The following is a 27,292-nucleotide window of genomic DNA, read 5'->3' on the forward strand; positions in this document are numbered from 1 at the left end:
ATATCTTGATTTATCGGAACTCCTCGGGCGCTTATATAATGTCAGTGTAATTTTGACAGCTGCAGTTCAACTTGAGGTCAAGGTTATGCAGTTATTCAGGTACTTGTTTTAGCATGGCCGGCGATGGGAGCAATGTATGCGACGGTCCACAGATTGAGAAACTTCTTGACATCGATCCATACCTAAAAAATTTTGAACAAGAAATCAGAAGAAGGTAAAACGACTGTTTGTCATAACTCTTTAATGCTTACCGTGTCTGTTTACACACTGTACTTCTGTGCCTACAGTGGTGTACCGAGTGTATGTCACGTGTGTCAAGAGTGCTTTAGACATGCACTTATGCACGTTTTACTCAATAGCTGATGCTGAATATCTATATCATCTGATACTTTATCTGTGTCATTCATTTTGTAATTGCTAACTAGGTCGCCTAGTTAAAAAAATTAACTAGCTGACCTAGCAATTTTGAAAAATTATATGTTAAAAAGTGTAATGATATATAAGTATAACAACAACTGTGAATAAATCGTTTAAAGCATTTTCATCCAAACATAAAATTGTATTAATTATGATATAGATCAAAGACAAATGGCAATTGGCAGAAATAAAATATACAAAGTACTAAAGATACATTGTGTGTATATACTATGCTGAAATACATGTATATTTAAATAATGATACGGGACAATTGTCTGCTCTTGATCACTTACATATATAGGTATATATACGAGGCTACCTTAATAATGTAATAGCAGAGAAGAAAATGAAGCTAGGGGCCAGACTGGATCTCAAATCCAGAACCTCTGAACACTAGTCGGATGCTCAAATGATTGAGCTACCTAGTCAGGGATCAATCTAGCTCTGATTTATTACTGTTTATGGGTAAATTTCCCCTCAAGGAATGAATTCCCCACTGGCCTAAAATTCCTCTGAAGCAAAAAAAAAAAAACACAATTTCCCCTGCGACTTATTTTTCATTAATTTTCAAAGACTTTTGTTTGCAAATTTCTTCATATTTATCATACAGCTACTGTATATTAATGATAAACTCAATTTTTTCATTATTGAGCTTAAAATCTTTACTAAATCTAAAAATGAAATTAGTTGTATTACAGTACTTTTCCGTCAAAATGAATATTATTTTGAACGGTAAACCAAAACAAGAAGATTCAAATTTCCCTACTTTTCCCCTATTTTGAAAAACGGTAGTTTCCCCAAAAACCTAGATTGATACCTGCTAGTGGCTGATGTTTGATGATTGAGCTACCAAGTGGCTGATGTTTGATGATTGAGCTACCTAATGGCTGATATTTGACGATTGAGCTACCTAGAGGCTGATGTTTGATGATTGAGCTACCTAGATTTTGATGATTGAGCTACCTAGAGGCTGATTTTTGATGATTGAGCTACCTAAGTGGCTGTTATGATGATTGGCTGAGTTGATGTGAGCTACCTAGTGGCTGATGTTTGATGATTGAGCTACCTAGTGGCTGATGTTTGATGATTGAGCTACCTAGTGGCTGATGTTTGATGATTGAGCTACCTAATGGCTGATGTTTGATGATTGAGCTACCTAGTGGCTGATGTTTGATGATTGAGCTACCTAGTGGCTGATGTTTGATGATTGAGCTACCTAGTGGCTGATGTTTGATGATTGAGCTACCTAATGGCTGATGATTGATGATTGAGCTACCTAGTGGCTGATGTTTGATGATTGAGCTACCTAGTGGCTGATGTTTGATGATTGAGCTACCTAGTGGCTGATGTTTGATGATTGAGCTACCTAGTGGCTGATGTTTGATGATTGAGCTACCTAGTGGCTGATGTTTGATGATTGAGCTACCTAGTGGCTGATGTTTGATGATTGAGCTACCTATGGTGATGTTTGATGATTAGTACTATGGTGATGTTTGATGATTGAGCTACCTAGTGGCTGATGTTTGATGATTGAGCTACCTAGTGGCTGATGTTTGATGATTGAGCTACCTATGGCTGATGTTTGAGATTGAGCTACCTGTGGCTGATGTTTGATGATTGAGCTACCTAGTGGCTGTTGTGTTTGATGATTGAGTACCTAGTGGCTGATGTTTGATGATTGAGCTACCTAAGTGGCTGATGTTTGATGATTGAGCTACCTAGTGGCTGATGTTTGATGATTGAGCTACCTAGTGGCTGATGTTTGATGATTGAGCTACCTAGTGGCTGATGTTTGATGATTGAGCTACCTAATGGCTGATGTTTGATGATTGAGCTACCTAATGGCTGATGTTTGATGATTGAGCTACCTAGAGGCTGATGTTTGATGATTGAGCTACCTAGAGGCTGATGTTTGATGATTGAGCTACCTAGTGGCTGATGTTTGATGATTGAGCTACCTAGTGGCTGATGTTTGATGATTGAGCTACCTAGTGGCTGATGTTTGATGATTGAGCTACCTAGTGGCTGATGTTTGATGATTGAGCTACCTAGTGGCTGATGTTTGATGATTGAGCTACCTAAGTGGCTGATGTTTGATGATTGAGCTACCTAGTGGCTGATGTTTGATGATTGAGCTACCTAGTGGCTGATGTTTGATGATTGAGCTACCTAGTGGCTGATGTTTGATTGAGCTACCTAGTGGCTGATGTTTGATGATTGAGCTACCTAGTGGCTGATGTTTGATGATTGAGCTACCTAGTGGCTGATGTTTGATGATTGAGCTACCTAATGGCTGATGTTTGATGATTGAGCTACCTAGAGGCTGATGTTTGATGATTGAGCTACCTAATGGCTGATGTTTGATGATTGAGCTACCTAGTGGCTGATGTTTGATGATTGAGCTACCTAGAGGCTGATGTTTGATGATTGAGCTACCTAGTGGCTGATGTTTGATGATTGAGCTACCTAGTGGCTGATGTTTGATGATTGAGCTACCTAGTGGCTGATGTTTGATGATTGAGCTACCTAGAGGCTGATGTTTGATGATTGAGCTACCTAGTGGCTGATGTTTGATGATTGAGCTACCTAGTGGCTGATGTTTGATGATTGAGCTACCTAGTGGCTGATGTTTGATGATTGAGCTACCTAGAGGCTGATGTTTGATGATTGAGCTACCTAGTGGCTGATGTTTGATGATTGAGCTACCTAGTGGCTGATGTTTGATGATTGAGCTACCTAGTGGCTGATGTTTGATGATTGAGCTACCTAATGGCTGATGTTTGATGATTGAGCTACCTAGTGGCTGAGTGATGTTTGATGATTGAGCTACATTTTGGCTGATGTTTAATGATTGAGCTACCTAGTGGCTGATTTTTGATGATTGAGCTACCTAGTGGCTGATGTTTGTGATTGAGCTACTAATGGCTGATGTTTGATGATTGAGCTACCTAGAGGCTGATGTTTGATGATTGAGCTACCTAGTGGCTGATGTTTGATGATTGAGCTACCTAGTGGCTGATGTTTGATGATTGAGCTACCTAGTGGCTGATGTTTGATGATTGAGCTACCTATGGCTGATGTTTGATGATTGAGCTACCTAGAGGCTGATGTTGATATGAGTACCTAGTGGCTGATGATGATGATTGAGCTACCTAGTGGCTGATGTTTTGATTGAGTACCTAGTGGCTGAGCTGATTGAGCTACCTAGTGGCTGATGTTTGATGATTGAGCTACCTAGTGGCTGATGTTTGATGATTGAGCTACCTAGTGCCAGTGGCTGATGTTTGATGATTGAGCTACCTAGAGGCTGATGTTTGATGATTGAGCTAACTAATGGCTGATGTTTGATGATTGAGCTACCTAGTGGCTGATGTTTGATGATTGAGCTACCTAGTGGCTGATGTTTGATGATTGAGCTACCTAGTGGCTGATGTTTGATGATTGAGCTACCTAGAGGCTGATGTTTGATGATTGAGCTACCTAGTGGCTGATGTTTGATGATTGAGCTACCTAGTGGCTGATGTTTGATGATTGAGCTACCTAGTGGCTGATGTTTGATGATTGAGCTACCTAGTGGCTGATGTTTGATGATTGAGCTACCTAGTGGCTGATGTTTGATGATTGAGCTACCTAGTGGCTGATGTTTGATGATTGAGCTACCTAGTGGCTGATGTTTGATGATTGAGCTACCTAGTGGCTGATGTTTGATGATTGAGCTACCTAGTGGCTGATGTTTGATGATTGAGCTACCTAGTGGCTGATGTTTGATGATTGAGCTACCTAGTGGCTGATGTTTGATGATTGAGCTACCTAATGGCTGATGTTTGATGATTGAGCTACCTAGTGGCTGATGTTTGATGATTGAGCTACCTAGTGGCTGATGTTTGATGATTGAGCTACTAGAGGCTGATGTTTGATGATTGAGCTACCTAGAGGCTGATGTTTGATGATTGAGCTACCTAGAGGCTGATGTTTGATGATTGAGCTACCTAGTGGCTGATGTTTGATGATTGAGCTACCTAGTGGCTGATGTTTGATGATTGAGCTAAGATGTTTGATGATTTGATGATGAGCTACCTAGTGGCTGATGTTTGATGATTGAGCTACCTAGAGGCTGATGTTTGATGATTGAGCTACCTAGTGGCTGATGTTTGATGATTGAGCTACCTAGTGGCTGATGTTTGATGATTGAGCTACCTAATGGCTGATGTTTGATGATTGAGCTACCTAGTGGCTGATGTTTGATGATTGAGCTACCTAGTGGCTGATGTTTGATGATTGAGCTACTAGATGGGCTGATGATGTTTGATGATTGAGCTACCTAGAGGCTGATGTTTGATGATTGAGCTACCTAGTGGCTGATGTTTGTGTTGTTGCTGATGATTGAGCTACCTAGTGGCTGATGTTTGATGATTGAGCTACCTAGAGGCTGATGTTTGATGATTGAGCTACCTAGTGGCTGATGTTTGATGATTGAGCTACCTAGTGGCTGATGTTTGATGATTGAGCTACCTAGTGGCTGATGTTTGATGATTGAGCTACCTAGTGGCTGATGTTTGATGATTGAGCTACCTAGTGGCTGATGTTTGATGATTGAGCTACCTAGTGGGCTGATGTTTGATGATTGAGCTACCTAGTGGCTGATGTTTGATGATTGAGCTACCTAGTGGCTGATGTTTGATGATTGAGCTACCTAGTGGCTGATGTTTGATGATTGAGCTACCTAGTGGCTGATGTTTGATGATTGAGCTACCTAGTGGCTGATGTTTGATGATTGAGCTACCTAGTGGCTGATGTTTGATGATTGAGCTACCTAGTGGCTGATGTTTGATGATTGAGCTACCTAATGGCTGATGTTTGATGATTGAGCTACCTAGTGGCTGATGTTTGATGATTGAGCTACCTAGTGGCTGATGTTTGATGATTGAGCTACCTAATGGCTGATGTTTGATGATTGAGCTACCTAGTGGCTGATGTTTGATGATTGACTACCTAGTGGCTGATGTTTGATGATTGAGCTACCTAGTGGCTGATGTTTGATGATTGAGCTACCTAGTGGCTGATGTTTGATGATTGAGCTACCTAGTGGCTGATGTTTGATGATTGAGCTACCTAGTGGCTGATGTTTGATGATTGAGCTACCTAGTGGCTGATGTTTGATGATTGAGCTACCTAGTGGCTGATGTTTGATGATTGAGCTACCTAGTGGCTGATGTTTGATGATTGAGCTACCTTAGTTTGAGATTGAGCTACCTAGTGGCTGATGTTTGATGATTGAGCTACCTAGTGGCTGATGTTTGATGATTGAGCTACTAGAGGCTGATGTTTGATGATTGAGCTACCTAGTGGCTGATGTTTGATGATTGAGCTACCTAGTGGCTGATGTTTGATGATTGAGCTACCTAGTGGCTGATGTTTGATGATTGAGCTACCTAGTGGCTGATGTTTGATGATTGAGCTACCTAGAGGCTGATGTTTGATGATTGAGCTACCTAGTGGCTGATGTTTGATGATTGAGCTACCTAGTGGCTGATGTTTGATGATTGAGCTACCTAGAGGCTGATGTTTGATGATTGAGCTACCTAGTGGCTGATGTTTGATGATTGAGCTACCTAGTGGCTGATGTTTGATGATTGAGCTACCTAGTGGCTGATGTTTGATGATTGAGCTACCTAAGTGGCTGATGTTTGATGATTGAGCTACCTAGTGGCTGATGTTTGATGATTGAGCTACCTAGTGGCTGATGTTTGATGATTGAGCTACCTAGTGGCTGATGTTTGATGATTGAGCTACCTAATGGCTGATGTTTGATGATTGAGCTACCTAGTGGCTGATGTTTGATGATTGAGCTACCTAGTGGCTGATGTTTGATGATTGAGCTACCTAGTGGCTGATGTTTGATGATTGAGCTACCTAGTGGCTGATGTTTGATGATTGAGCTACCTAGTGGCTGATGTTTGATGATTGAGCTACCTAGTGGCTGATGTTTGATGATTGAGCTACCTAGTGGCTGATGTTTGATGATTGAGCTACCTAGTGGCTGATGTTTGATGATTGAGCTACCTAGTGGCTGATGTTTGATGATTGAGCTACCTAGTGGCTGATGTTTGATGATTGAGCTACCTAGTGGCTGATGTTTGATGATTGAGCTACCTAGTGGCTGATGTTTGATGATTGAGCTACCTAGTGGCTGATGTTTGATGATTGAGCTACCTAATGGCTGATGTTTGATGATTGAGCTACCTAGTGGCTGATGTTTGATGATTGAGCTACCTAGTGGCTGATGTTTGATGATTGAGCTACCTATGGTGATTTTGAGTTGGCTGATGTTTGATGATTGAGCTACCTAGTTGAGCTACTAGTGGCTGATGTTTGATGATTGAGCTACCTAGTGGCTGATGTTTGATGATTGAGCTACCTAGTGGCTGATGTTTGATGATTGAGCTACCTAGTGGCTGATGTTTGATGATTGAGCTACCTAGTGGCTGATGTTTGATGATTGAGCTACCTAGTGGCTGATGTTTGATGATTGAGCTACCTAGTGCCAGTGGCTGATGTTTGATGATTGAGCTACCTAGAGGCTGATGTTTGATGATTGAGCTACCTATGGCTGATGTTGATGATTGCTACCTAGTGGATGTTTGATGATTGAGCTACCTAGAGGCTGATGTTTGATGATTGAGCTACCTAGTGGCTGATGTTTGATGATTGAGCTACCTAGAGGCTGGTGTTGCTGATGAGTTACTAGTTGATGTTTGATGATTGAGCTACCTAGAGGCTGATGTTTGATGATTGAGCTACTACTAGTGGCTGATGTTTGATGATTGAGCTACCTAGTGCTAATGTTTGATGATTGAGCTACCTATGGCTGATGTTTGATGATTGAGCTACCTAGTGGCTGATGTTTGATGATTGAGCTACCTAGTGGCTGATGTTTGATGATTGAGCTACCTAGTGGCTGATGTTTGATGATTGAGCTACCTAGTGGCTGATGTTTGATGATTGAGCTACCTAGTGGCTGATGTTTGATGATTGAGCTACCTAATGGCTGATGTTTTGATGATTGAGCTACCTAGTGGCTGATGTTTGATGATTGAGCTACCTTGGCTGATGTTTGATGATTGAGCTACCTAGTGGCTGATGTTTGATGATTGAGCTACCTAGTGGCTGATGTTTGATGATGAGCTACCTAATGGCTGATGTTTGATGATTGAGTTACCTAGTGGCTGATGTTTGATGATTGAGCTACCTAGGGTGATGGCTGATGTCTTTGATTTTGATTGAGCTACCTAGTGGCTGATGTTTGATGATTGAGCTACCTAGTGGCTGATGTTTGATGATTGAGCTACCTAGTGGCTGATGTTTGATGATTGAGCTACCTAGTGGCTGATGTTTGATGATTGAGCTACCTAGTGGCTGATGTTTGATGATTGAGCTACCTAGATGGCTGATGTTTGATGATTGAGCTACCTAGTGGCTGATGTTTGATGATTGAGCTACCTAGTGGCTGATGTTTGATGATTGAGCTACCTAGTGGCTGATGTTTGATGATTGAGCTACCTAGTGGCTGATGTTTGATGATTGAGCTACCTAGAGGTGGTGTTTGATGATTGAGCTACCTAGTGGCTGATGTTTGATGATTGAGCTACCTAGTGGCTGATGTTTGATGATTGAGCTACCTAGTGGCTGATGTTTGATGATTGAGCTACCTAGTGGCTGATGTTTGATGATTGAGCTACCTAGTGGCTGATGTTTGATGATTGAGCTACCTAGTGGCTGATGTTTGATGATTGAGCTACCTAGAGGCTGATGTTTGATGATTGAGCTACCTAGTGGCTGATGTTTGATGATTGAGCTACCTAGTGGCTGATGTTTGATGATTGAGCTACCTAGTGGCTGATGTTTGATGATTGAGCTACCTAGTGGCTGATGTTTGATGATTGAGCTACCTAGTGGCTGATGTTTGATGATTGAGCTACCTAGTGGCTGATGTTTGATGATTGAGCTACCTAGTGGCTGATGTTTGATGATTGAGCTACCTAGTGGCTGATGTTTGATGATTGAGCTACCTAGTGGCTGATGTTTGATGATTGAGCTACCTAGTGGGTGATGTTTGATGATTGAGCTACCTATGGCTGATGTTTGATGATGAGCTACCTAATGGCTGATGTTTGGTGATTGAGCTACCTAGTGGCTGAGTGATGTTTGATGATTGAGCTACATTTTGGCTGATGTTTGATGATTGAACTACCTAGTGGCTGATTTTTGATGATTGAGCTACCTAGTGGCTGATGTTTGGTGATGAGCTACCTAATGGCTGATGTTTGATGCTGAGCTACCTAGTGGCTGATGTTTGATGATTGAGCTACCTAGTGGCTGATGTTTGATGATTGAGCTACCTAGGCTGATGTGATTTGATCTAGGGCTGATGTTTGAGATTGAGCTACCTAGTGGCTGATGTTTGATGATTGAGCTACCTAGTGGCTGATGTTTGATGATTGAGCTACCTAGTGGCTGATGTTTGATGATTGAGCTACCTAGTGGCTGATGTTTGATGATTGAGCTACCTAGTGGCTGATGATTGATGATTGAGCTACCTAGAGGCTGATGTTTGATGATTGAGCTACCTAGTGGCTGATGTTTGATGATAGAGCTACCTAGAGGCTGATGTTTGATGATAGAGCTACCTAGTGGCTGATGTTTGATTTTGATTGTTTAGTTTAACGTCCTACAGCCAGGGTCATGTTGGGACATGTCATGTTTAATTGAGGAGAAAAACCAGAGAAAAATGCAAAAAAAAAAAAAGGAAAAAAAATATGATAATGACCAGTGGTCAGTACCTGACAACTGACTCACATGGGATTCGTACCAGAGGTGGAGGGCTTGTGGTAATATTTCAGGACATGTTAACCACTCGGCCACTGAAGCCCCAGATTTCCCGTGTTACACACTTCTTTCCTTCCTCAAAGTTTTTTATCCTTATAGGATACATACAAGACCCTTATAATACCATCCCTTGGTATTGGGTTCTACAATAGAGATGAACATGTAGTGACCAGACTGGGGCTTGTATGAGGGACTGCCAATCAGTAGGCAGATATTCTATCAATTAAGCTACCTGGCTGCTCTACACCTTTGGGCCTTGATGACAGAGTTGTTTAGTAACCTGACATTCTACCACCAGCCGTCCCCCTCTGGGACATGGCGACAGAGTGGTGGTGTGGTGTCCTGACATTCTACCACCAGCCGTCCCCCCCCTGGGACATGGAGACAGAGTGGTTTGGTGTCCTGAGGTGTCCTGACATTCTACCACCAGCCGTCCCCCTCTGGAAATGGCGACAGAGTGGTTTGGTATCGGACATTATACAACTTTCCACCTCTGGATCATGGTGGTGGAATGGTTTGGTGCACCAAACTTCTACAATTTTAGCTTGCCACCTGTGGGCCATAATTGCTGACTAGTTTGATGACCCAATCATTCTATCACTTGTCCTTCATCTAGTGGTTAGGCAGAGTGTTAAGGTGGTGTTCTGTAAATCAATGTGTTATTTACAATAACTTATTGTGTAGCTTTCCATCTCTTGAATACAAATTCAAAACCTATGATGGTCAGACTTTACCAGGTATTCAATGTAAGTTTGTGTGTTTTCTTCGGGCATTCTGACTTTCATCCACCTCTTAAGTGTTAAAAATTAAAATACTCATAAATGCAAATAGCTCTCTATAGACTCTGTACACTTTTATTATTTTATAAGATATGGTTGCTTCAAGAAGCTCATTGATGACATTAGCCATTCAGAAGGAAGCTTGGAGAAGTTTTCACAGGGCTATGAGGTTTACGGAATCCATAGTACACCAGACAATGGTATTACCATGATGGAGTGGGCCCCAGGTGCGGAGGGCATATACTTAAGGGGAGATTTCAGTAAGTATTACCTAGTTAAACTTCTCTATAATGGACAATCCAACATGCTGTAGAAATGTGTTATATATCTCAGCAGAGCTGAAATGTTGAAATGTTGATCAATCACCAATTTTCAAATTTCATTGCAAAGGCAACTCATACACGTTTTACACCTATATATAATGCTGTATGGTCATTTATCTTATGGAGATACAGTGTATACAGCGAATTTGTCATTGAAACATCATATGAACATCTTTTACTGGTTGTGTGGCATACATGTCTGTCTTTACATAGGACATCTTTCCTACATACAATGACATTTAGTTACTAAGAATAAAGTTCAATATGTCTATAAAGAATTTCAAAGGAGAGAGAAAAAATGTCTGTTATAGACTTATGGGAGATTTCAGTAAGTATCATGTGGTCAAGTCTGTTTATAAAGGGTATTTTAGTAGACTAAGTAAACAATATATGAGGAATTCTAATGTGATCTTCAATTCATTATTGAAATAAGTGCACAAATGCATCCTAACTGTTATAGAAAACTTCAAGTGTATTGCATGATTTTAGTATAAATTCTTTCAATATGTTTTAGATAACTGGGAAAAGACACAGTATCCATTTACTAAAGGAGAATATGGAAAATGGCATTTAACAATCCCACCTAACCCTGATGGTTCATGTCCAATACCTCACAACAGTAAAATCAAGGTATGGTTACAGTAAATTTCCTGGCTCAATGGCACCTGCTTACCTGTATACCAACATAATATTAACAGTTTCACACAGATCTGTACATGTATTATCATGCTGTAAATCAACTTCTTTTCACGTGTAATTAATTTTCTTATTTCAGAGCTGATTTAAGAAATCGTGAAAATTGATCTCTGCAAAAATGTCTCCAACTTATATACAGTAGTGAACCATTTGAATTTGAATTGTGAAAGTAAATCCCTGTGAAAAACTCTTTAGATACGACAATAATAAGACCATTAGTGTTCGGATCAATTTTGTTTAGACCTCACATATCACACTCTTTAAAAATGGTTACCAGGGAAACCAGATATACAAGTTTCTGATTGGTCCAAATTTACATATTTTCCTGAATATTGCTGAATAGAGGTTTTAAAGGGTTACATTACACAATGTTTATGGATTTCAAGACACATCAGATGTCATTTAATTAGTTGCCATGGTTTCCAAATGAAATATAAGGCAAAAAAAAATTATATGCATATTTCAGGTTACATGACTGAAAAATATAGGGTAGGTCGGTCGGGATTTTTTTTTATTTTCTTTTTTTATTTTCTTTTTTTAGGAGGGGTGGGGGAGGAGTTGAGTGGCATTATTACTACATTACAGAGTAATTTAATAATACATGTAATTTGTCATTCAGGCTTAAGGCTAGCTAGAAGTCTTTTATTTCTCATTAACGTATTCAAAATTGAACTTTATCTGGATAAACTTAAAGCATGCGTAAAAATCTAAGTTGACAACTTCACACACAACATTTTTGTTTTGAAAAAGTGTGATAAAATAGCTAGGGTTGGGAGTAAAAACTAGGGTAGGTAGGGGTACCTGAAACATACATATTATTTTTTTTAGGCTTAAGCAAAATTTGTATATGGAATATTTGTGAATAATTGGTACTTTTAATACAAAATAATATAAAATAACATGAAAAAATAACGTAATTGGGTTGCCATGGTAGTGGGTGGAGGTGATATTTAAGTTGGTTCAGATTTCAGTTTATTTTATTTTCACAGCTTGTGGTCCGTACTAAGTCTGGAGAACTTGTAGATCGCCTCAGTCCTTGGGCAGGCTATGTAGTAAGGCAGGAGAAGATTCCAGTATTTGATCAAGTATTCTGGAATCCCCAGGAGGTATTTATTGTAATTTTGCTCTTCCGCATATAAGATTGTAAATTTTTCAGTAGAAAATGTTGTCCTGTTATTTCAAGTACTGGTAGTATAGGATTCTTGCATAGATAGAAACCGTGAAGCAATAGAATTACATGTATTATAGTGTAATCTTGAAAGTTAAAAATCCAAATATTGATTTTCATTGGCGATGTGAATTTTGCTCATTTAGAGACAACTGACAAGCTAATTGATTGTGAAACTTAGCAATTTCAAACATTTTTCTTGTTAAATAATAAACAAGGAGTGAACTATAATAGATTGAATTACATTTATAATACTACACTGCTACTGAATGTTCACACTTTAACCTCTGTTGTTTCAGCCATACAAGTTTAAGAATCCTCATCCACCAAGACCTGAAAGTTTACGGATCTATGAATGCCATGTGGGTATATCATCATGGGAAGGCAAGATATCAACATATAACGAGTTCGCACAAAATGTTATACCTAGGATAAAGAATTTAGGTAAGAATAGTTATCACATGATATAACGTTACAGAGATTTTATTTACAGTGGGGAATCCTTGCAGAGTCTGGTAAGTCTAGATGTACGCAATATAAAGGTATCTGATATGACAAGTTTGGCCCTAGTATGTCTGTAGAGGGAGAAGTTTTCTATATAAGTCACATTTCTTTAGCCCATAAACTCAATCATCAGACAAACCTTTCTTACCAAAAGTGCTTTATTGAGATAAACTATTCAGGTCAGAAGGTAAAAGGTCAAGGTTGCTGTTATTAGAAATAGAAAATTTGTATCTGATAGTGTGCAATAACTCAAGTTCTGTTTGACCTTTCAACTTGAGAATTTGAACTTTATTCCTTCTTTCTCTACCAAAAGTGCTTACCAAGTAATTTAATTATGGTTGGTTTTTTGTGGTTCAAAGGTCAAGGTCACTATTACTAAGATTAGAAAAAATGTTGCACATTATGTATTCACTTCTGATAACTTTTGTTGGATCTATAAATTTAAAGTCAAGGTCAAATTGAGATTAAAGGTCAATTGTTTGTTTTCGATTCATATCATTTCTGACTCTGCCAGGAAGTTTAATTCTTTAGCTGTACTGAATTTGTGTCCACAGGTTACAATGCTATCCAGCTCATGGCTGTTATGGAGCATGCCTATTACGCCAGCTTTGGATACCAGATCACCAGTTTTTTCGCTGCATCCAGGTATGGTCCAAGTATCCTGCCTTAAGTTAAGCCTTAGCTTAGATTTTTTATAAGAAACCATTTCAACTATATGGAAAATATCTTAAGATTAGGGAACTTTCTCCAAATCTTACTGTTTTACTATTAAGAAATTTAAGTAAAGATATTTACTTAAGAAAAGGGACAGGGATGAACTTGGGACCAAAAGGTATCATGTGCTTGAGTTATTTCTTATATATTCACTATTGGAAGAAAGAGTGAAAATATTATGATTAATAAATTATCTTTTACAGAGAATAAAGTGTGAGGATAATTCTGAATGCATAAATGAACTTGCTAAATTTAATTATTTTATAATGTGTAACTGATTTTTTTGTTCTTTAGCCGGTTTGGTACACCTGATGAGCTAAAGCGGATGATTGACATAGCCCATGGGGAGGGGCTAGTAGTCTTATTAGATGTCGTACATAGCCACGCCTCCAAAAACGTTGTAGATGGACTGAACCAGTTCGATGGCACTACCTCCTGCTACTTTCACGATGGACCAAGAGGAACCCATGACCTTTGGGACTCTCGGCTGTTCAATTACATGGGGTAAGGTACCATTGTCGATTATATTTACCCCATGATTACTGATTAGCCCAGCTAGTCTTTCAAAATATTTGATTAGGTGTCGGAGAGTGGGTTCAGCTCAGGACAATATGATATTTATCGGTATTAACAGCTTAGATATATATACATGTATGTTGTAAACCAACTTTTTTGTGGCTATAAAATTTTGCGATTATCATTGAAGACAAATTTGCTAAAATTAAAAATTTAAGGATTGAAAAATTAAATGGAATAAATGTGATGTAGATGGTAATCCACAGAGTTTAACGTTCACAATTTTACATGAATCGCAAAAAAATGCTAGAAAATTGATTGGCTATGTTTATAGATTGGAGGTGCTATGTTCTGTGTTATCAATGATTGATTGGCTATCTTTACCGATGGGAGGTGCTATGTTGTGTGTTATCAAGGATTGGTTGGCTATGTTTATAGATGGGAGGTGCTATGTTGTGTGTTATCAAGGATAAATTGGCTACGTTTATAGATGGGAGGTGCTATGTTGTGTGTTATCAAGGATTGATTGGCTATGTTTATAGATGGGAGGTGCTATGTTGTGTGTTATCAAGGATTGGTTGGCTATGTTTATAGATGGGAGGTGCTATGTTGTGTGTTATTAATGATTGATTGGCTATGTTTATAGATGGGAGGTGCTATGTTGTGTGTTATCAAGGATTGATTGGCTATGTTTATAGATGGGAGGTGCTATGTTGTGTGTTATCAAGGATTGGTTGGCTATCTTTATAGATGGGAGGTGCTATGTTGTGTGTTATCAAGGATTGATTTGCTATGTTAAAGATGGGAGGAGCTATGTTGTGTGCTATCAAGGATTGGTTGGCTTTGTTTATAGATGGGAGGTGCTATGTTGTGTGTTATCAAGGATTGATTGGCTATGTTTATAGATGGGAGGTGCTATGTTGTGTGTTATCAAGGATTGATTGGCTATGTTTATAGATGGGAGGTGCTATGTTATGCGTTATCAAGGATTGGTTGGCTATGTTTATAGATGGGAGGTGCTATGTTGTGTGTTTTTAGGATTGATTGGCTATGTTTATAGATGGGAGGTGCTATGTTGTGTGTTATCAAGGATTGATTGGCTATGTTTATAGATGGGAGGTGCTATGTGGTGTGCTATCAAGGATTGATTGGCTATGTTTATAGATGGGAGGTGCTATGTGGTGTGCTATCAAGGATTGATTGGCTATGTTTATAGATGGGAGGTGCTATGTTGTGTGTTATCAAGGATAAATTGGCTACGTTTATAGATGGGAGGTGCTATGTTGTGTGTTATCAAGGATTGATTGGCTATGTTTATAGATGGGAGGTGCTATGTGGTGTGCTATCAAGGATTGATTGGCTATGTTTATAGATGGGAGGTGCTATGTTGTGTGTTATCATGGATAAATTGGCTATGTTTATAGATGGGAGGTGCTATGTTCTGTGTTATCATTGATTGATTGGCTATGTTTATAGATGGGAAGTGCTATGTTGTGTGCTATCAAGGATTGATTGGCTATGTTTATAGATGGGAGGTGCTATGTGGTGTGCTATCAAGGATTGATTGGCCATGTTTATAGATGGGAGGTGCTATGTTGTGTGTTATCATGGATAAATTGGCTATGTTTATAGATGGGAGGTGCTATGTTGTGAGTTATCAATGATTGATTGGCTATGTTTATAGATGGGAGGTGCTATGTTCTGTGTTATCAATGATTGATTGGCTATGTTTATAGATGGGAGGTGCTATGTTGTGTGTTATCAATGATTGATTGGCTATGTTTATAAATGGGAGGTGCTATGTTGTGTGCTATCAAGGATTGATTGGCTATGTTTATAGATGGGAGGTGCTATGTTCTGTGTTATCAATGATTGATTGGCTATGTTTATAGATGGAAGGTGCTATGTTCTGTGTTATAAATGATTGATTGGCTATCTTTACAGATGGGAGGTGCTAAGATTCCTGCTGTCCAATCTTCGCTGGTGGATAGAAGAGTACCAGTTTGACGGATATCGCTTCGATGGTGTCACATCAATGTTGTATCATTCTCATGGAATGGGTAAATATTTTACCTTTGACTTTTATCCAAAGTTGCAGATCACAACAAACTAAGCCATACCTCATCTTACATAGAACGTTAGACACTTTGATATTTAGAATGTATTCAGGGTAAGGAAAGGTTACACATAATCATGAGATTCATCTTTGTTTCATACAAAGCATTGGCAATGTCCATCAGTTGTCAGTGTTTAAAACCTTTTGTTGTGAAAATATATTGTGATAATTCATTTTATTACATTTTTAGGCCATGGATTTAGTGGTGATTATAGTGAGTATTTCGGACTGAATGTGGACACAGAGGCTCTTGTGTATTTGATGCTTGGTAACCATATGTTACATACTCTCTTCCCTGACTTCATAATCACAGTTGCAGAGGTAAGTCACATGATCATTGTGTCAGAGGTTAGTCTTCTTCATTTTCTTTTTCTGGTATGAAAATATTATCATCAAAAAGGAGTGTTAAGTAGACAGTGATATCTCAACTCATGAAAAGAAAGTTGTTGGCACAAGGCTTGCCGAGTGTTGACCAGGATAATCATTTTCACTTGGATAGCAATATCTATATTTACTGGACAGACCTATATAACTTTAAAGATTCGATTTGTCAAGTTAATATTCAACTACAGAATTCCTCTATAGAAATGAAAGTTGTTTTGAGATTTTGAAGAACAGGAGTTGTGTCCCTCTGTAATAAGAGTTGTGTCCCTTGTTTCAGGATGTGTCTGGTATGCCTGGCCTCTGTCGACCAGTACAGGAGGGTGGAGGAGGTTTTGACTACAGACTGGCAATGGCTGTCCCAGATTTGTGGATCAAGGTAAGAATTTATACTTTTAACACCCAGTAACAAAGTTAGGGGAAGGGCTGAAGGTATATTGAAATCAGCTTGTCTCTCTGTCTCTCTGTCCATCCATCCAAAATTTTGGTTGTCATGGTTCCCAGGTCACTGTACACAGTATTTATAAAATTACAAGTAACTTACTGGATTTCAGCTTTTTGAAAAATTTTGCTCTGACATGAGAAATTGTTGTAACATATGGAAGTCAATAATTTTCACATCACATTTCAATTACAGTTCAATAATAGTTACCATTAAAATGTAATGAAGGTATGATATTTTTTTCTCTGTGGTTTTAAATAGATGTATTTGCTTTTGTAGTATTTAAAGCACAAGAGTGACGATGATTGGAATATGGGCCAGATCTGCCATAACCTAACAAATCGTCGCTATGGTGAGAAGTGTATTGCCTACGCTGAGAGCCATGACCAGGCTTTAGTTGGCGATAAGACAGTAGCTTTCTGGCTGATGGACAAAGAAATGTATACAAATATGTCAAACCTTTCTCCACCGAGTCTGATTATCGACAGGGGGATAGCCCTCCATAAGATGATTCGTCTTCTTACATGTGGACTTGGAGGGGAAGGTTATCTTAACTTCATAGGTAAGATATTATCTTACATGTGGACTTGGAGGGGAAGGTTATCTTATCTTCATAGGTAAGATATTATCTAAGATGTGGGCTTGCAGGGAAACGTTATCTTAACTTCATAGGTAAGATATTATCTTACATGTGGGTTTGAAGGGGAAGGTTATCTTAACTTAACAGGTAAAATATTACCTTACACATGGACTTGGAGGGGAAGGTTATCTTAACTTCATAGGTAAGATATTATCTAAGATGTGGGCTTGCAGGGAAACGTTATCTTAACTTCATAGGTAAAATATATTATCTTACATATGGGACTTGGAGGGGAACGTTATCTTAACTTCATAGGTAAGATATTATCTTACATATGGACTTGGAGGGGAAGGTTATCTTAACTTCATAGGTAAGATATTATCTTACATTGGACTTGGAGGGGAAGGTTATCTTAACTTCATAGGTAAGATATTATCTTAGATGTTGGCTTGAAAGTGGAAGGTTATCTTAACTTCATAGGTAGGATATTATCTTACAGGTGGACTTGGAGGGAAGGTTATCCTAACTTCATAGATGAGATATTATCTTACGTGAACTTGGAAAGGAAGATTATCTTAATTTTATACGTTAAAAATTATTAAGTGTTACATTGCTTGGTAAATAACCCCATAAAAATACTACTCATATGTAATGTATCACTTTTGATCTGTGATACATCTGTATTTAGGGAACGAGTTTGGACATCCAGAGTGGCTTGACTTTCCACGAGTTGGTAACAATGAAAGTTTCCACTACTGTCGCCGACAGTGGAACTTACTCGACGATAAGAATCTCAAATATCAGTACCTCAACAACTTTGACCGTGCCATGATGCATTTAGAGGAAACATACAAGTGGCTTAGTCAACCACAGGTAAGTACCCAGGTAGATTATGTAACTCACAATTAATTAAGAATTGGAGAAATTGATTGATTGTAACTCACAGTTAAGTATTTGGGTAACTTTTAAAGGTAGATATGTAACTCAGAGATAAATATCTGGGTAACCAAAGAGTCAAATTGGCAGAGTTACAGTTAGATATGTATACGTCTTACTTGACTTAACTACATGTGGTATCTCTTGCTGTAATTATTATTCAATTGGTTAATTTTGTTTCAGAACTATGTCAGCAGAAAGCATGAAGGAGATAAGATAATCGTATTTGACAGAGCCGACCGATTAGTGTTTGTGTTCAATCTCCACCCAACGAAAAGCTATACCGACTACAAGATTGGTGTTCAACACCCGGGAAAGTATCCTTTTAGTTCTGTTATGAAATTATTTCATTGTGTTAGGTACCTTATTAATTAACATCTTTTCAATTAACTTATTTTTCGGATTATATGTGACACCTGAGTATAAGTGGCAAAGACCTTTTTATGATTTTTTCAGTTTTTTAGCGCACCATCTACAGATGGTGGGCTATTCAAATCACTTTTTGTCCGTGGTCCGTCGTCCGTTCTTCTGTCCGTCCTTCCGTCCTTCCGTCCCGTCCTTCCGTCCTTCCGTCCGTTAACAATTCTTGTTACCGCTATTTTTCAGAAAATACTGAAGGGATGTTTCTCAAATTTTATATGTAGGTTCCCCTAGGGCCCTAGTTGTGCATATTGTATTTTGGGACCAATCGGTCAACAAAATGGCCGCCAGGCAGCCATCTTGGATTTTGATTGTTAAAGTTTGTTACCGCTATTTCTCAGAATGTACTGAAGGGATCTTTCTCAAATTTCACATGTAAAATCCCCTAGGGGCTTAGTTGTGCATATTGCATTTTGGGACCAATCAGTTAACAAGATGGTGGACAGGCAGCCATCTTGGATTTTGACAATTGAAGTTTGTTACCACTATTTCTCAGAAAGTACTGAAGGGATCTGTCTCAAATTGCATGTGCAGATTCCCCTAGGGGTTTAGTTGTGCATATTGCATTTTGGGACCAATCAATGAACAAGATGGCCGACAGGCCACCATCTTGGATTTTGACAATTGAACTTTGTTACAGCTATTTCTCAGAAAGTACTGAAGGGATCTGTCTCAAATTGCATGTGCAGATTCCCCTAGGGGTTTAGTTGTGCATATTGCATTTTGGGACCGATTGATTAACAAGATGGCCGACAGGCCGCCATCTTGGATTTTGATAGTTAGAGCTTGTTACCACTATTTCTCAGAAAGTACTCAAGGGATCTGTATCAAATTGCATGTGCAGATTCCCCTAGGGACCTAGTTGTGCATATTGCATTTTCAGACCCATCGGTGAACAAGATGGCCGACAGGACACCATCTTGGATTTTGATAGTTGAAGCTTGTTACCACTATTTCTTAGAAAGTACTGATGGGATCTGTCTCAAATTTCATGTGCAGGTTCCCCTTGGTCCCTGGTTATGCATATTGCATTTTGGTACCAAGCAGTGAACAAGATGGCCGACAGGACGCCATCTTGGATTTTGACATTTGAAGTTTTTTTCCGCTATGTCTAAGAATGTACTAAAGGGATCTGTCTCAAATTGCATGTGCAGATTCCCCTAGGGGTTTAGTTGTGCATATTGCATTTTGGGACCGATTGATTAACAAGATGGCCGACAGGCTGCCATCTTGGATTTTGATAGTTAGAGCTTGTTACCACTATTTCTCAGAAAGTCCACAAGGGATCTGTATCAAATTGCATGTGCAGATTCCCCTAGGGACCTAGTTGTGCATATTGCATTTTCAGACCCATCGGTGAACAAGATGGCCGACAGGACACCATCTTGGATTTTGATAGTTGAAGCTTGTTACCACTATTTCTTAGAAAGTACTGAAGGGATCTGTCTCAAATTTCATGTGCAGGTTCCCCTAGGTCCCTGGTTATGCATATTGCATTTTGGTACCGAGCAGTGAACAAGATGGCCGACAGGACGCCATCTTGGATTTTGACATTTGAAGTTTTTTTCCGCTATGTCTAAGAATGTACTAAAGGGATCTGTCTCAAATTGTATGTGCAGGTTCTTCTAGGGGTCTAGTTGTGCATATTGCATTTTAGGACCGATCGGTGAACAAGATGGCCAACAGGTAGCCATCTAGGATTTTTGATAATTGAAGTTTATTACTGTTATATATGGCATGGGTATAAGTGCCTGAAATCCCAAGTGATTGGGCTGGTAGCGTAAGTGAATAGGAAATTCCATAGCAACCTGACTAAATTTCATAGTTAATTCTGTTGGTGTCCTTCTTCATTAATCATCATGTCTCATTTATTTCTAATATTGATGGCATAAGCTTACCGGTATATAGATACAATACACCAGTACTTTATAATATTATCCTTACTGGTTCAAGCAGAAGGGTCATTTGATGTCATTATAGTGGAAATGAGACTTTAAACTCATTTGCTATTCGGTCTTCAGAACGTAATTGCCAGCTTAATGATTTGAAAATATTAAGCATGATCTAGGTGAACTCAGTAAGCTTTGATGGTGACTTTGTTTAATTAAGCTATTCTGATGGCTTTATTGAAGATTTTCTGTAGTAAAAGATTGACATTGAAAAAAACAACCCAAAAAATTCTGTGTAAAGATATATCAAAGCTTAAATCTCTGGACAGATTAAATTATTTATCAAAGATATTGATCTTCATACAGTTTGCTGTAGGATGTTATATACTCTCCTTAACTCTCCAAAGATACAAGCTTGTGTTAGACTCGGATGCTGAGGAGTTCGGAGGTCACCGTCGCCTAGACCACAGTGTTGAGTTTCACACTTTGAATGAACCTTGGGATGATCGTAAATGTTCGATGATGGTGAGTTTTCTATACATCAGAACCTGTCTTTGTACCACTGAACTAACAAACTGTCATTTCCAATTCATTGACTTTACCCCCATATAAGGTCATTAACGCCAGATGTGACTGTATTCCAACCATCCTAGATACTCTAGGGGTTACTATCACTGTCATTTTATCCACCTATGGACTATCTCATAGCATAACTGTGGCAGTTAAGGAGAGTAAAACTCACCAATCATAGGTCTCCAGAAATTTCCTTTGAAGAATACAGAGAGAGCAACACCCAACTTCAAAGACACACAGTCAGCCACAATGTCATTAAACTCTTTTCATGTACATCAAAAGACCTAATTGTCTGGCTCATTTGTTGTTGCACCCAGTCTTCAATTTTGCTATGACATATTCCAGGAATGTGGGACAAGAAAGTAATTTAAACCGTGTGGACAAAAAAGTGTCAAATTTTCAAGGCGATCTGCCCTTTTATCAAGACACACAAAACAAACACGATTACATAATATGACACGAACAGTAAAACAGGGTTGGGGTCAATTACATTGCAATGTAATTAATTACAATTACAATTACTTGGTCTAAAGTCAATTACAATTACAATTACTCAGTTTTGTAAATGTAATTAATTACAATTACAATTACATTCAAAAAGTAATTAATTACAATTACACATTACATTTTCCTAATATGTTTATTTTTGATAACGTCATACAATTTAGCATAATATGTTTATTTTTGATAACGTCATACAATTTAGCATTGATACAGATATATAAGTCAATATCAGTAAATTCTGACAGAACACATGTTCACTTCACATAAACCGCAAGTTACAATTGAGTACTGGTAGGGTGTATTAGTTTTACATGTACATTTTTATTGGACCTAGCAGTAACATTGGCAAATGTGTCAACTTTAGGTACCAGGTATTCATGTTTTTGAATTGCATTTTATCATCATCAGCTTGAAAATTATCATCAGACAGTCTGATTATGTGTGATAGGAATACTTTGGCAGCAGCACTAAACAATCTCTCTACTGGAGCAGAAGTGGCTGGTATAGCTATAAATGCTTGCTAGCTAAAATAGACGAATTTGGATATCAGCAAGGATTATCTTTCCAGAACTTTAATGGGTCACAACATCTCTCATTAAAGCATTGAATTTAAGACCTGAGTTGTGTCTCTTTCGTGGGGGTGTAATGGGAAGAAAACTGAAAAAGACTTCTGTTTTAATTTTCTTGGCAGGGGGCGGTGAAGACTAATATGAGCTATCATCTATACTTTTGCCTTCATTAGATATGCTAATTAGTGATCAACAGATGTTATATAAGCAAGACCTTTGTGAGTTGTAATCACAGGCTATGTGTTCACACCTCACACCTGTATAGTGCCTGAGGGGTAAACTACAGGTAAAACAGGTACAAGTGTAGTGTATACTATGGTCACTGCCTCACATATGTTACCTGTTTAAATTTCTATATAGCCAAATATATGTCATTAATTAATCTTGGTATTAGACATTAGTAAATATGTATTATGTAATTGAAAAGTAATTGAAATGTAATTGTTAATTACACATTTTTAGAATGTAATGAATTACAATTACAATTACATGTAATTGAAATATTTCTTAATTACAAATTACTTTCAATTACTTGAAAAAATGTAATTAATTGCAATTAATTACAATTACATTTTTAATTACCCCAACCCTAACAGTAAAACAGGACAATGGATATAATGAGTGATACTAACCCCTGGAGTATCCAGTATGTATTCTAGCAGATTGTTATCCCCCACCCAACGAAGTTGGCGGGGGATATACAAATGGGTTCCGTCCGTCCGTCTGTCCGTCCGTACGAATGGTTTCCGGAGCATAACTCTAAAACCAGTAGAGATATTTCCACGAAACTGCATACACACATTGGTCTTATGGTCTTGTAGTGCCTTTTGCTATTTTTAGGTTTCCATTTTTTGCACTTTTTCCGTAACCATGGAAACATTGCTGAAAATATCATATTTTTGTACCAGGTTCGTTTCCGGAGCATTACTCTAAAACCAGAAGAGATATTTCCACGAAACTTCATAGACACATTGGTCTTATGGTCTAGTAGTGCCTTTTGCTATTTTAAGGTTTTCACTTTTTGTACTTTTTTCTGTAACCATGGAAACATTGCTGAAAATGGCAGATTTTTGTGTAAGAATCGTTTCCGGAGCACGACTCTAAAACCAGCAGAGATATTTCCATGAAACTTCATAGACACATTGTTCTTATGGTCTAGTAGTGCCTTTTGCTATTTTTAGGTTTTCATTTTTTGCACTTTTTCCGTAACCATGGAAACATTGCTGAAAATATCATATTTTTGTACCAAGTTTGTTTCCGCAGCATAACTGGAAAACCGGTTAAGATATATGCACTGAACTCCATAGGCACATTAGTCTTATGGTCTAGTAGTGACTTTTGCTATTTTAAGGTTTTCACTTTTTGTACTTTTTTCTGTAACCATGGAAACATTATTGAAAATGGCAGATTTTTGTGTAAGAATCGTTTCCGGAGCACAACTCTAAAACCAGCAGAGATATTTCCATGAAACTTCATAGACACATTGTTCTTATGGTATAGTAGTGCCTTTTGCTATTTTTAGGTTTTCACTTTTTGTGCTTTTTTTCTATAACCATAGAAACATTGCTGAAAATATCATATTTTTGTAGCAGGTTCATTTCCGGAGCATAACTCTAAAACCAGCAGAGATATTTCTACGAAACTTCATAGACACATTCTTTTTAGGCCCTTTATGACACTGTTATTGTACTAGTTATAAACAGGTTAATAGCCAACAAATGTCAAGGCTGTATACCTGATTCAACAATTGCAGCCCCGCTATACTTGAATTATACTTCATCTTTCTTTAGCTCAACTTCCTTTTTCCTGTTTTTTTTTTCATACACATAAGTCTCCACAATCAAACTTACTTCAGCTTTGATATCTCCATTGGCGGGGGATCTGAATGACTATGTCCTTGTTTTGTTTTGTTTTACACTATTATACATGCATATCTTTGAAAATCTTATTTTACTTTAGAGTAAAAGTATTTGAAATACTTCATTGCATCTCGGAAAAAAACCCATAGCACTATATAATTCCCTATCTGGAATGTGGTACATGTACTGATTGTGTTGACTACAAAAGCAAAGCAAATAATTTTATATCTATTTTTGTTTTAATTATACATACATATATATTATACATGATTAAAATCAGTTATTATCCAAATGATGAATATTGTTTATGCTCTGTTGGCAGGGGAGTATCTTTAATAGATACATTTTTCCAGACTTTGTGTCCTAACTCTTTTTATAGAAAAGATACATGAAATATTTTGTTTTGTAGGTGTACGCCCCAAACAGAACTGCCATTGTCTTAGCCAAGGTGGATTGATGCTGTATGTGCCATTAGTTTGTGAAAATAAAACAAAAATAACAATCGGAACAATATTTTGATACTCAAATAGATATTTGTGTACATTGTTTCTTGACTTAAATGTACATGTAGATACTCTGAATAGGCGTTTAATTTTTATGAATACAACTCTGTAGAATCTGAAATCTTGAACAATCTAACACAATTCAATTTTAACTTTCATAACATGTATTGTCTTGTGTGTTTCCTGTGTTGTCCTAATCACCGCGCCTAAGTTAAGTATCACTGTGCCACGATGAAAACAGTGAAATGAATCTTCATTGTTAACGTAGATTTATATAGGAAATCCTGCATTCGTTTGGTGTTGGAAACTCATTTTAGGCCATCAAGATACAGGATAGGTGTTCTGATGCTATAATTGTTTGTAATAATCATCTAAGTTTTGTTTCAGAAACATAGTGGACCTTTGATAACTTGGATATTAGTTTGAACTAGATATTTTCAAATCTAACGATACTGAAAAGGTTGGAACAACCAAAGAAAAGAAAAAAGATATTACAATTTCTTATAATGATAGTGCTTTTTAACTTTCCTTGCTTTAAATGTTAAGAATTTTTGGTGCTTTATAAAGAGGTGAGTTCTGTGTGTATGTAGGTATGTGTGTTCAAAGATATAGTACTTTGGATGAAAGATATTTACATATAACAAAATATGAAATATGTATAGGCTTATGAATATCAAAAGTGATAGAGTAGAATGCTTTAAGTTTGAAATATGATACACTTGTTACATTCACTATATGAATGTAGATATAAATCCATACATAAGTGCTAATTATATATGTATAACCCCAGCTTGTTAAGATTGTACATGATGTACTATGTTGATGAGATCTGCAAAGTGAAAGTGTGTCGTCATTTACTTACCGTTGATGTTGTTTATTTTTGACAATACACAAAAGTATTAATAAAAGCTTATTTATGACATTTTTCTGTTATGAATCTGAAATAAAAAAGTGTTTTTAATGAATGCAAAAAAATTGTTTGTCTCTTTGTACTTGTTCTTTTGTTTTTCTTTGCATACACTTGATCAGAAACGTTTAAACTTATACCTGTATATTATACACCATATGACTGGTTATTTTCGAGCTGATTTTTATCTCACCTGCCTGAAGGGAAAGTGAGTTTATGCTGTGGTGCAGCATAAGTTGTCCGTCCATCGTCCGGCCGTCCAGCAGTCCGGCATCAACTTTTCCATTTAAACAACTTTTTCAAAACTAGCATGGTGGGATGAAGATGAAGACTTCTGCTTAATAACCAAGAGGCCTAGAGACCTGATATTGGGCCTGTTGCATGCTGGGATGAAGGACTACCAAGTTTGTTAAAATGAATGACCTTGACCTTCATTCAAGGTCACAGAGGTCAAATGGGTTAAAATATTAAGATGACGACTTCTTAATAACGAAGAGGCCTAGGGATCTGATATTGAGCCTGTGACATGCTGGGATGGAGCGCTACCAAGTTCGTTCAAATGAATGACCTTGACCTTCATTCAAGGTCACAGGGGTCATATAGGCTAAAATCTTTAAACAATTTCTTCTTAATAATAAAGAGGCAAAGGGGCCTCTTATGTGCTTAGGCATGATATCAATTCCTATTCACTATCCTATTTGTTAAGTATGAACTATGCATGATTACAAAATAGCAGGTGAGCAATTCGGGCCCAACATGGTTATTTCGTACTCCTGGGGACCCTTAAAATTCTTTCGTACTAAGTAATTAAACATTTGTTAACAGGTGTTTATGAGATAATGGATCTACATGTACATGTACATATATAGTAGTAAATACACAGATAGTGTATAATATACCGGTAGTTATAAGGTATGTACCATATTAGACCCATTAAATTATTGCCCAATAAATAAAGACCAAAACTACGCAAAACTGTAAAGATTTGCAATAATTTTGTGTTATCAGTATCTTTTCAATATGATTTTTTTTTTTTTTTTAAGCGCCCTGAGCGTTTATTGGGTCGAATACGGTATGTCAATTTTATCCATGAGGGCTTCCATCTGCCAGTCTGTCGATCACACTTCATTTACCCATAATAACAGTAATATATATAAACCAACTTTTTTAAAACTTAACTTTGATATACAGGTAGATAAATTTCTTAAATGGCTTGGTTATAAAAATATTTGAATAATTAGGCGCTTTTGATAAGAGATCATTTGGTGGAGTTAAGGCCCCTAAATAACTAAAAACACCATTGTCTGTCAAGTTTATGCAACAATTGAAGCTACATGTAACTAAGATGGAAGCTTAGAAGGTGGATGAAATCCAAGGAAAATCAATGAACTTGGTTCTTTCAAGTTGGTACTTTTAGATGGATGGTCAACAATCTTTTTCAGCACATTCACCGCGGCCGGTACAGTACAGTGCATAGCGTATACAGACACGTTAATAAATATTTAAAAAAAATCATATAGATACATGTATAAGCAAACATTATGCAAATAAAGAGTATCCTCATAAAGTGTACCATCTTGATCTCTGCTTTGATGTACAGTAAAAATAAT

At 37.7% G+C, this 27,292-nt stretch overlaps 1 protein-coding gene across 1 annotated transcript; it reads left to right on the forward strand.

Annotated features, from left to right (window-relative positions):
- The first annotated feature begins 56 nt into the window (after positions 1–56).
- Positions 57–25,409, forward strand: LOC138329314 (1,4-alpha-glucan-branching enzyme-like). The gene is made up of 15 exons (XM_069276218.1): positions 57–214; positions 10,173–10,342; positions 10,920–11,035; positions 12,091–12,207; positions 12,569–12,713; positions 13,328–13,418; positions 13,782–13,991; positions 15,948–16,063; positions 16,310–16,440; positions 16,781–16,879; positions 17,222–17,504; positions 18,211–18,395; positions 18,642–18,775; positions 21,175–21,292; positions 24,682–25,409. The coding sequence occupies exons 1-15, from the start codon at positions 114–116 to the stop codon at positions 24,727–24,729; spliced, it is 2,064 nt and encodes a 687-aa protein (XP_069132319.1). The 5' UTR covers positions 57–113; the 3' UTR covers positions 24,730–25,409.
- Positions 25,410–27,292: the final 1,883 nt, after the last annotated feature.

This window comes from Argopecten irradians, chromosome 8 (assembly GCF_041381155.1).
Source record: "Argopecten irradians isolate NY chromosome 8, Ai_NY, whole genome shotgun sequence".
NCBI lineage: Eukaryota > Metazoa > Mollusca > Bivalvia > Pectinida > Pectinidae > Argopecten > Argopecten irradians.

Bases quoted from the DNA above. Each gene is read 5' to 3' on its own strand.
- LOC138329314 (XM_069276218.1), top strand. From the start codon at position 114: ATGGCCGGCGATGGGAGCAATGTATGCGACGGTCCACAGATTGAGAAA. The intron at 11,036-12,090 runs GTATGGTTACAG...TTATTTTCACAG, and splicing joins CTCACAACAGTAAAATCAAG to CTTGTGGTCCGTACTAAGTC. The intron at 17,505-18,210 runs GTAAGATATTAT...ATCTGTATTTAG, and splicing joins AGGTTATCTTAACTTCATAG to GGAACGAGTTTGGACATCCA.